Source organism: Cryptomeria japonica, chromosome 4, assembly GCF_030272615.1.
Source record: "Cryptomeria japonica chromosome 4, Sugi_1.0, whole genome shotgun sequence".
Lineage (NCBI taxonomy): Eukaryota > Viridiplantae > Streptophyta > Pinopsida > Cupressales > Cupressaceae > Cryptomeria > Cryptomeria japonica.
Window position 1 is genome coordinate 44,188,381 of NC_081408.1, and position 11,836 is coordinate 44,200,216.

Consider the following 11,836-nt stretch of genomic DNA (forward strand, 5'->3'; position numbering starts at 1 on the left):
ACCATAAATCACATATCAGCATATGACAATCAAGTAAATGTCATAAAAATCAAAGATAAACAAGAACATACATTGGTAAATGTGACAGCAAGGGCTCAGAATTATGTCTTGAAGGGGAGCACATCTAAAGCAACAACTATCCCCAAGACTCATTATAACTTGGTTGATCAATTGCAAAGGAAACCAACTCAGATATCAATAGTAGAATTTCTCAACTTTCACCAAAGCATAAGGATATCTTAGAGCAAGCTCTTGTAGAAAAAACAATTCCAAACAATCTGGATATCAATCGTTTCCAAGCCATGGTGGCACATATGACGATGCCACATAACTTATCCTTCTCAAAACATGATGATGTCATTTTGAGTCATCCATACAACACCCCTCTCCATATTGAATTCCTAATATACATAATGAGTGAAAAGAATGCTAATAGATGGAGGCATTGGTCTCAATATATGTACCTTAAAGCTTATTCGTGCATTGGGCTTCTCTGAGCAAGCTATTGACCCTAAGAAAAAGATCACTATCAAAGAATATGATGATGAAGAAAGGTCATCTAAAGGTATAGTGGTACTACTCATTCACGTAGGACCTGTGCAAAGAGACACAATGTGCCAAGGCTTGGACATAGACTTGACATATAACATACTCTTGGGTCATCCTTGGATCCATGAAATACAAGTGGTACCTTCCATGTACGATCAATGTCTCATGTTCCCCTACAACAGACAAGATATCTCAATATCATTTGACACTAAACCCTTTCAATATTGCAATGCTATGGGGGAAACTCAAGATGTCTTAGTTCTAAACAACGGGAAGGCCCAAGCTTCCTCATCATCCAAAAAATTGAGAAAGACTCGGATGATTGTCCATAGACTTTGAGAAAAAGATGAAGTTAAAAGACCAAGGTATGGAGGAATACTCTTTTCAACCCCTATGTTTATTCAAGTTGCCAACATCACCAAGGTGTCACGGACAACCTTCTACATCAAGAAATCAAGCGGCACAACCCATCAATATATTTGATGGTAAATTCGTCCAAATAGGCACATTGGCTGAAGAATCAGAAGACAAGGACATCCTTAGCTAGACATTCTCAAAACTTCCAATTCCCATCTCAACCTTCCCTATTCCAGTTGTTGTTACAGGAGATCCATCTCCCAAGCGAATAGGTGAACCAGAATATGGTTTCAAAGAAGAGAGAACATCTTTTGTGGCTGCCATATGGTGTGAAGTTCCAGAGTCTATGATCCATGCATCTGAAGAAGAATGAATAGCAATCAATGCATGAGCATTGTTTCTTGTTTTTGGTGTTTTTTCTTCCTGTTTCTTCTTGGCATCTTCTAGGATAAGGTTACCAAGATTATTTTGCTGAAGTGTTTGTGCCATGAGATCAATGGTTTTCTTCATGCATGATGATTCTGGATGGTAACCACGGTTGCAATAGCTACACTTAGATTTGCTCTTTGTGTCCTTCTTTTCTTTTGAGCTGGTAGATCCATCTGGAGGTTTGGGATTGCCTTCCTTTCTTGGATCTGGTTCCTTCTTCCCTTTTCCTTTGGATTGCTGATTGGATTTGGAGTTGTTCTTTCCACTTCCATGCACAACAAGTGCATGAGCATTGGAGTTTTTCAATGTGCCCATTTTTATGAGCTTATCTTGCTCATGTATCAAGGACTCAATGAAGACATCAAATGTGGGCATCTTCCAAGTTGCTCCTATTGTGAGTCTGACCGTGTGAAAAGCAGAGACAAATACTGCATATTTTGGACCTAGCTTTGATAGAATAGCAAGGATTAATTTGCTTTCTTCCTTGGATTTGTCAATAACACATCATTTAAGCTGAAGCAATAAGGATTTGAACTTTGTGAAGAAATCTTGAATATTATCAAAACTTCTTGGATTTAATGAGTTGAACTCATTTTCAAGAATATAACCTCGCATCTCATCTTGCTTTCCAAAGAGTGTCTCCAATGTCTTCCAAATGTCATTTGGAGTTTTGCATGTCTCAACATGAAACAACAATTCTAGAGAGATGGATAAGCATAGAAGACCAAAGGCCTCATCCATTCGATTGAAGTATTTATACTTTTCAACTGCTCGATTGGGTTCAACCACTGTATCCATAACTATCCGACAGAGGCCTCACTTCTGAGCTGAAACAAAATCTTTGGCTTCCAATCAAAATAGTTGTATGGTGTGAGAATAACAGAGGCTGAGAACTCCATTTTTCAACTTTGATCTTCTATATCTGCAACAAACAAAGATTTTGTTTTTCCTTTCTAGCACCTATGCTCTGATACCATGTAGATTTTGCTGCTACAGTAGCATAGATCAACCAGAAAGAAACAAAAAAAATTTCCAGATTATACAGAAGAAAAAAAAAACAGAGCATAAAAACATAACTATTGATATTAATTGTTGCAATACTTTCTGAATTACAATATACAATCTGATGCAAAAGATCACCGTAGAAGAAGACTGAAATCAGCAGCCTTAATTCAGGCAAAAAATAGTGGATCTAAGCAAAACAGAGATCAGTGATCCATAGTCTGCAGTAAAGAACTGAAAGTGATGAAGTTGTTGTGATCCACAGTCAGCGATAGTTGGACAATGAAGTTGCAATTGGAATTAACCACCAACAATTATAATATTTTATAATAGATTATTGGTGAATATTAGGGTTCTAGATGAGGTTCTAATTTTCCCATTCGCCCTCAATAAACAATTTTCAAAGTTTCAAGAATGGTTGTGCCTGGAAACCTTTCTCGTTGGATGGGTCGTGGGGTCAATCTCTTGGATGGAAGACATATGCCCTTGTCAAAAAGGTAGCTACATTCCCTAATAACATTCCCCTGCAAACTTTAGTGCATGCAATAAAACCCAACAAAATCCCTATCGAAGGATATCTCTTCAAACCAAACATTGGTTCTTGGAGGGGGAAAGTTGATCATTGGCAAGATTCTATAATCAATAGATCGGTTCCCAATAATAGACATGAATACAAGGTTTTCGTAAGCAAGGTGATAGATCTACGTCTCGAAAAAAGGTGCGTGGACAAAAAAATCATAAAAATCATAGGAAGCCTCTAGGGAAGGTCTTCCTCAAACTAAGGTCTTCCAAAATAATCATAGGAAGCCTCTAGAGAAGGGACGATGCCTCCTAATATTATCAGATAGGATGGAGATGGAGTGCTCAAAGTGTCATTTCCAAAAGATTTGTTGCAAACCTTGATCTCTAACTTTTCGTAACCTGATTGGCATCACCTGATTGGTAACTTTTTACAATATTAGTACATTTCCTAATAATTATTGGTACATTTGCTAACAAAAAAAGATATTTTATGTTAAAAAAAATAGGTTTTATTTGTTCAATTTTTGGAACAAAAAGTATCAACAACCCTCACAACAATTGATATGTGCTCAACTACTGGTGCTCTTCCCCTATATTAGTGACAATAAAGAAGTCCAATACGACATATTTTTTCCTCACTCGAGAGATTACAAAGTATCTAGCAATGGTTGAATGAGATTTAATATTGTTTTATTTATGAAGAATATGTTTCACTTTGATATTTTAAAAAAATGTTCATCTTTAAAAATATATTTTAATATATTTTTTCAAAATTTATATGAATTTATTTTGGATAAATAACAAATTTTAATTTAATATTACCATTCAATTGTAAATAAATTTAATTATTACAACACATTAATAAATATATCTTCAAATTTAATTTTATTAAAAAATAATAATATTGAACAATTAATTTAAATCAAAATGTACCAAATTTTTGTATTATTCAATTAAAAATTACTATTACAAACCTAATCATTTTATAAATCATAATTTAGAATAAAAATAATAATTTAATTTAAATATTTAAAACTTCATTTATAATTTATTTTTTATGGAGACAGCACAATAGCCTCATCCCTTATGATGTCAGAACCTTGCACTCAGCAAGACTTGATCCCTGGTACCAGGGCTCATGTGGAACCATTTAACTTCACCAGTAAACCAAATATCCATTGACACCATTTATAATTTATCATATAACATAATTTTATTTTGAATTATCCCGAGATAACTCTATAAGGTTTGAAACACAACTACAAGTAACACAACCATACACAAAAAATTGGAACAACACATAATCAGAAATTCTTTTTATTCATTCACGAAGCTGAAAATGGATGGATTACATCATGCTTTTCTTCTGTATTACTTTTACAGCAGAAAGAGAATACAATTTATGGGCAAGTGCAAGGTAATGAGTCACAAATTCGCGGAAGTCCGCGCATTGGAAAATGTGCTCTTATAAACGGGGGCTCGTTTGTGCTTCGGGCTCCCGAGCCGAAAGGTAACGGGGGCCCGTTTTGTTTAAAAACGGGCCCCCGTTTTGTTATAAAATGGGGGCCCGCTTTTAAACAAAACGGGGGCCCGTTTCTTAGAAACGGGGGCCCGTTTTGTTTAAAAGCGGGCCCCCGTTTCTAAATGGCATTTTTCCTTTTTTTCCACAATCCGCCCTTGTTTGAAAACGGGGGCCCGTTTTGTGGAAGTTGATTCCACAACCCGCCACTTGGCTCGGGATTAGGCCCGGGATAGGCCTGGGATGGCCACACCTGAGACATGGACCTGCAAATTCAAATCTCCATGAATGAAAGCACAAATATGAACTTCAGAAATAGTTTATGCGCCTCTAATTAGAGAATTTTTATACGAAATTAAAACCCATTTTAGATTATACTGTCTAGATTCTAAATATGTAAATTTATTTAAAAATTGATTATTTTAACTATTTTTCATTTAATTTATACTAAATCGGGTCCATAAATTTGAAATATTAACTAATTTTGTTAATTTAATAACTTTTTTATTTTAAAGAATTTTGGAAAAAAAATTATATGTCATCAATCTACACAAAATTCTTTTGTATTTAAAAAAAAAAAAAATCAAAAAATGTTAAGTTTACATCAAATTATGTGGGTCGTACACGTCAAATTTTTAAAAAGATAATTACGGCCATTAAAAAATTAATTAAAAAAAAAATATTATAAAAAAAAATACAAAAAAATATGCTCATCAATCTTCAATGTGTTACAAACCATTTCCCAAAACGGTTTGAGAAAATAATTTTAATTGTGTCAAAAAGTGTGGGTCGTACACATGCATGGTATGGTCCTGAAACAGGCATTTTTAAAACATAGTTTTCAGAACTCCATTTAAAAAGTTATTTTTTATTATGTGGGTATTAAAATAAATTATATATTTGGAAACTACACTCAGAGGGCTATCTTTTATATTACTGACTTTTTCCAAGATTCAATCTCTAAGTGTTTCAAAATTTAAGCTCAAATGAGACAAAATCTGAAAATCAGGGAAAACACTTCCACTTTTTGGCCAAAAAGTGGACTCATCTTCTTGCACTGACCCTTATTAGAGTTTGGGAAGTAGCAGCAACTGAAAAAGCTAAAGGTGCATTCTAGATGCTGGATAAACATCTTGATGCATTTAGATAGTTCCTTTTAATTGATCACTAAACTTGACAAATAAAAGTTATTTGACTGTTATCTAAAAACAAATTGTGTAAACATGCAAAACTGTGCATGGCAATCAAATTGGTAGAATTTTAACTTAAGTGTGTGCTTTTAATGATATCAGATTTCCACAATCTATAATATATAATCTTAAATTTTCTAGATTAAATTGTATAACAGTTTTTTTTTATCATAACATATAATCTTAAACTTTGACTGAAGTGTGCATTGCAGAAAAAAAAAAAATCTTTAGAAGGTAAAAAATATGTTTTTGGTACTTGATTGAAAACAAAATTCTGAATACATACGCCAGAATATTAAACATTATATTCCATGAAACATTAACACCTCCCAAACAAGAGCTGTTACCGAGAACTGCATTCTTGAGAATTACAGCAAATTTTACGACTTACTAATCTGAATATCTTTGACACAGTTCTCAACTTCCCAAATCTTCACAATAAAGCTAGAAACAGTTCTTTGAAGGATTATTGTAAACTGCAGCACATTTACAACCTTGTGGAAAAGCATTCTTTTTCAACATTCGGTATACTGGCCAAAATAACGAAACCAAAAACTAGGAAACTTCAACTGTTATCACTGATCACAGAATACCTAGGCTTAATGTCTTTGAAAATGAAATTTTTGTTTTTGGGAAATCCCTACCAAGACTTACCATATCGTTAAAAATTTGAAGAAAACGATCAAAGTCTTTAAGAGCTTGGCTGTGACCGATGCTGATTGTGACTGTTTTCAAGAGGAGCGCTTTTCAAAACGCAAGAAAACCACAAAACAGCATTTCTATCAGAGCTTCTCATATTCAGAATAAATGTCTTCAAATTTGGTAGTGTTAGGGTCGAGTCTGCTAGATCCTGCATGGAAAGCATTGTTGTAAGATTTAATAAAGTCGTTGAAATTTAGTACAGAAGAAACTAATAGTTCTTACGTGATTAACCCCTTCCCTAAGCACACGACTCAGTTGGCACTATTTGAATCCTCTTATTAAACTCTATAGTTTTGAAAAACAGATTTCATATCACAAAGAGTTACAGGAAAATTAGCAGTATCATTTTAACAATTTCTCTTCAGTAAAATTTCAAAATTTTCCAAAATGTGATTTAAAATTTGATTTTGAAGAAACGAAATGTTAAATTCTGTTAGAACTGTTTTTTATGGAAATAAAAGCAGCAGAAATACCTACCCGACTTGGATGTAAAATAAAAAGAGTCAATGCACAACTCTTCCAAGCGAGGAAAGCTTTGGAGAACCTTGACACAACTGAAGCTTGCAGCATGGAGACAGGTAGTTTTCTTCAACAATTTTACTGTTTCAAAATACTTGAGAAGTAAAACCTTAGTTTCCAAATGGACACATAAATGCAAATAAACGTTCGCCATCCTCCAGCTATGGAAGCCAATAATTTTAATGATTTCTAATCTCGGGCAATTTGCTTCCATTGAACAGATTTCACCATCCGTATGACGAATAACAAGTCTCTTAAGACTGGAGGATATTATTCTCAAAGTTGAAGGCAATACGCAATGGATTACTGTCAAACTTTGAAGAAGATGACATAATTTTAAAATCACCTCAAATGCTTGCTCACTTAGCTCAACTCGTTGAAACTCACATGTTACAAGCTGAGGGAAACCCTGAAATAGTGGAGGCACCTTTGTCATCTTCAAATATTCGAGAGACAGAGACGTAAGGGTCACACATGAAAAGATAGACTCTGAAACCTCCATCCGAATTCTATTACATGCTAAATTTATGCATTTCACACCTGCTACAGAAATCCACAAAAGCCACTTATGAATGCTACTTTTACACTCATCACAATTGTAAAGCTCAAAAGTTTCAAGGCCAACACACTGCATAAGAATCTTGTTAATTAAGCCTATAGCCATTTCTTGGCGAGTTAATTCAAATACTGCCTTTATCTTTGCAAGGGTAGCGCAAATAGAATTTAAAAACTCATGGGAAAAGTTAAGATGAGGTAACCGAGTCCAAGCTCTACACCATTTCCGAGAAACAGCAGAAAAGCGAACTGCTTCTTTCAGTGGGAGTCTCGTTAAAATCTGAGAACAGAAGAGATCGTCTGGAAAATTTATGAGATCTACTTTACCCATTTTATCGCTAAATCTTCTAATTACATTGGGAAAATACCTATTCAGAGCTGAAACATACAATGTGAGAGAGTAAGGATTTATCATTACCGAACAGGAATAAGTAATGGAAAAGGCCAAGAACCAAGAAACTCCGATATCATGACGGACAGGTTTTCCCTGTGTGGACCGTCAAATCTGAGGACTTTGGAAATAATATGCATATCCTAATGGCCCCCCAGGTGGCGTGTACTCAAATTGCCAGATAATGGCTGCAGCATCAAAGGAAAAGAGTGGTTCCCCAAGTGGCATTGATTACACTATTTTGTACCTTTTTACTTGCATATGAATTAATTACGAATCAAATGAAAATCTGACTGTATTGGTTACCGAATCAATTACCAGATACCCTGTATACTAAATCGATAATATGTTGCTATATAGACGGTGCCTCCAGAGTTTGCAGTACATGGACAGAGTTCGATGCAACAGTTTACAGAGTTCCTCGAGTCACTGCACTAACTTATTGAAGAGTAATGGGATATTTAGCCAGATATTAACTTGTCTAAAGTAATGATGACTTTTTTAATGAGAAAAGTGAAAAATATTAATTTAATTTACCTAGTTTAATTAATATTTGTGATAATGAATATTAAATAAATAATGTATTATTATTTAATTAATACTAGTGACAAAGGAATATTAATTAAATGATAAAATACAATTTAATTAATGAGAGATGGTAAGAGATTTACAAGAAATACTGAAATCTAGTATCAATTTTAGGTCATTATTGTAGATTTTGCTGCTACAGCAGCATAGATTAACCAGAAAGAAACAAAAAACTTTTCCAGATTATACAAAAGAAAAAAAAAACAGAGCATAAAAATAGAACTATTGATATTAACTGTTGCAATACTCTCTGAATTACAATATACAATCTGATGCAAAAGATCACCGTAGAAGAATCCAATTACGGAGAAGATTGAAATCAGTAGCCTTAATTTAGGCAGAAAATAGTGGATCTAAGCAAAACAGAGATCAGTGATCCATAGTCTGCAGTAAAGAACTGAAAGTGATGAAGTTGCTATGATCCACAGTTAGCGGTAGTCGGACAATGAAGTTGCAGTTGGAATTAACCACCAACACCCCCCCTTAATTCTAACAAAGGAGAATAGAAAAGTCTAATAAAAGAAATGAGGAAAGAAGGTAAACCCAGTGGGAATAAAACCTCCCCTCAAAAGAGACAAACATAATGAGAAAACTATCGTGGTACAGTTTCTTTCACCCCAAGAAGATCTCGGAGAAAGTGAAACTTCTACTCAGTGAATGTCTTCGTGAATATGTCAGTAATCTGTTGAGACGTGGGACAATACTGTAAATCAATGATGCCATCATGGATCAGATCTCGGATGAAGTGCATGTGGCTCTCGATGTGCTTTGTTCGTTGTCGTTGTACAAGATCTCTGCAAACCTTCAATGTACTTTGGTTATCACACCAAATGATGATTGGTTGATGAAAACATGTACCCAGCTCAGTGAGAAAATTTTGCAGCCAATGAACTTGAATGGTAGCATTGACTGCACCTCGATATTCAGCCTTTCTGGATGATAGAGCAATGGAAGATTACTTTTTACTTGACCAACAAATGGGACCAGAGCCCAAACTGAGAACATATCCTGAAGTGGACTTGCGATCAATGCTATCACCAGCCCAATCAGAATTAGTGTAGTCGATGAGATCCAAAGTACATCCAGCTAAATAATGAATCCCATAACTAAGAGTTCCTTGAACATAGTGAAGTATACGCTTGCCAACTTTCCAATGCAATTCATGAGGCTCCTGCCTATATCTAGAAACAACACTCACTACATATGATAGATCCGGACGAGAGTGAATGAGATAAAGAAGACTCCCCACAAGCTGACGATAGAGTGTGCAATCAACCAATGGTGGATCTTGTCCATCCTCAAGCTTTACTCCTGACAAGAAAGGTGTGGGTGTTGGCTTACAATCACTCTTGTGAAATCAAGCCAGAAGATCCCATGCATACTTGGATTGAGCAACTTGGACACCTGATTGATTCTGGTTGATTTCAAGACCAAGAAAAAAGCTGAGGAGACCCATGTCTGTCATGGAAAATCTAGCATGCAAAGTTTCTTTGGTTGCAGCAATGGCTTTGACTGAATCACCTGTTATTAGTAGATCATCTGCATAGAGTACTACGAGCAACAGAGAGTTAGATGTTCTCATCATATAAACATTTGGATCAGATTTGCATCACATGAAATTTTGAGACAATAGATAAGAATCCATTTTAGCATACCAAGCTCTAGGTGCCTGCTTGAGGCCATAGAGTGACTTCTTGAGTTTGCATACCAATGAGGAATTTTGTACATATCCTTGTGGCTGCTCCATATAGATCTCTTCCTCGAGATCACCATGAAGAAATGTGTTCTTCACATCCATCTGATGAATCTCCCACCTTCTTGCTACTGCAATTGTAAGAGCCAAACGAATGGAATCCATTTTTGCCACTGGAGCAAAAGTTTCATCATAGTCAATGCCATGAACTTGCTGAAAGCCTTTGGCTACTAACCTTGCTTTGTATCTACTTACATGGCCATCTGTTGATTTCTTTGTTCTATAGACCCATTTACACCTTACAAGTTTGCGATCAGGTGGAAGTGGAACCAAGTCCCAAGTGTGATTCTCAATGAGAGAATTGTACTCCTCATCCATGGTTGCTTCCCAAAGAGGATTCCCTACAGCTTTTGGATAAGTCTGAGGATCGGATGCATGAATCATATAGGCATGCATTAGCATGATGGGATCGATAGCTGAAAGTGCATGAGGGGCATCATATATATCAGCCAAGCTCCTAGTCCTTTGATTTTGCACAGGAGATACTGAATCATCACTAGAAGCCCAATCAAGAGCTGCATCTAGATCTGCACATGCATGCTCAAATTCATCTAGATCAGATTCAAATGTATCAGAAATTAGATCTAAATGATTGCATGTATTATCTTTGATATTTGTAAGAGGAGGAAGCAAAGAAGTACGGGAATGTGGCTCCTGAGATGCATGCATGAGACTTTCATCAAAGTAGACACTCCTCTCAATTAAGAGTGCTTCTGTTGAAAGATCTAACAATCTATAGCCCTTTACACCATCTGGGTATCCAAAAAAGATGCATTCTTTGCTTTGAGGCCCTAAAGCTTTCCTCTTCTCGACAGGAATGCGAGCCCATGCGCGTGATCCAAAAATTTGAAAATGGGTCACTTCTGGTTGCATGCCACTCCATGCTTCAAAAGGTGTCTTTCCTGTGACAGATTTGTGAGGAGATCTATTTTGTATATATGAAGCACAATTGATTGCTTCAACCCACAATTTGGAGGGAAGATATCTAGCATGCAACATACAACTAGCCATCTCCTTCAAGGATCGATTCTTCCTCTCAGCTACCCCATTCTGCTGCGGAGTGTAAGGAACTGTGTTTTGCAACTGTATTCCTACTTCATCACAAAGATGTTGAACATCATTGTTGACATACTCCCCCCCATTATCTATGCGGAGGATCTTGATCATTTTGTCGGATTGATTCTCCACATGGGCTTTAAAAATCTTGAGATTCTCAAACACCTCAGATTTGAATTTGAGAAAATAAACCCATGTGTATCTTGTGCAATCATCAATGAATGTTAGGACATATCTAGCTTTACTCATGGAAGGATCAGGAAAAGGACCCATCAGATCACTATGAACAAGCTCTAGAGGGGAGGAGGCTCTGCATGCAATCCCCTTTGGAAATTTTTCTTGTGGATGCTTTCCAAGAGCACAACCTTCACAAACTCCATCAAAAAATTCTATGGTAAGCAAGCCTTTCACCATCCCTTGTTTGCTCAATTGCTGCATGTATCTAGAGTTCAAATGACCAAATCTTTCATGCCAAACTCTACTTTCATCATTTGCATGTGTTAGAAGTAAAGTAGAATCTGATTTGGCAACAAAATCAGTAAAAGTGTATAGATGAGATTGATGATTTGCCTTACCAACAGCAATTTTGGAGTTGTCCTCAATATCAAATATGCTCACAGAATCTGGAGTGAATTCAACTCTCCTACCGGTGCCAGTGTGTGTCATTTGATACATAGAAAGAAGATTGACAGAAAGATTTGGAA

General features: G+C 35.8%; 1 protein-coding gene across 1 annotated transcript; it reads right to left on the reverse strand.

Moving 5' to 3' along the window:
* Nucleotides 1-6,259: 6,259 nt before the first annotated feature.
* Nucleotides 6,260-7,675, reverse strand: LOC131874876 (FBD-associated F-box protein At5g44490-like). The gene is made up of 2 exons (XM_059218807.1): nt 6,815-7,675; nt 6,260-6,418 (listed from the first exon to the last, which is right to left on the reverse strand). The coding sequence occupies exons 1-2, from the start codon at nt 7,673-7,675 to the stop codon at nt 6,260-6,262; spliced, it is 1,020 nt and encodes a 339-aa protein (XP_059074790.1).
* Nucleotides 7,676-11,836: the final 4,161 nt, after the last annotated feature.

Bases quoted from the DNA above. Each gene is read 5' to 3' on its own strand.
- LOC131874876 (XM_059218807.1), bottom strand. From the start codon at position 7,675: ATGGGTAAAGTAGATCTCATAAATTTTCCAGACGATCTCTTCTGTTCT. The intron at 6,419-6,814 runs GTTCTCCAAAGC...CTTTCCATGCAG, and splicing joins CAAGCTTCAGTTGTGTCAAG to GATCTAGCAGACTCGACCCT.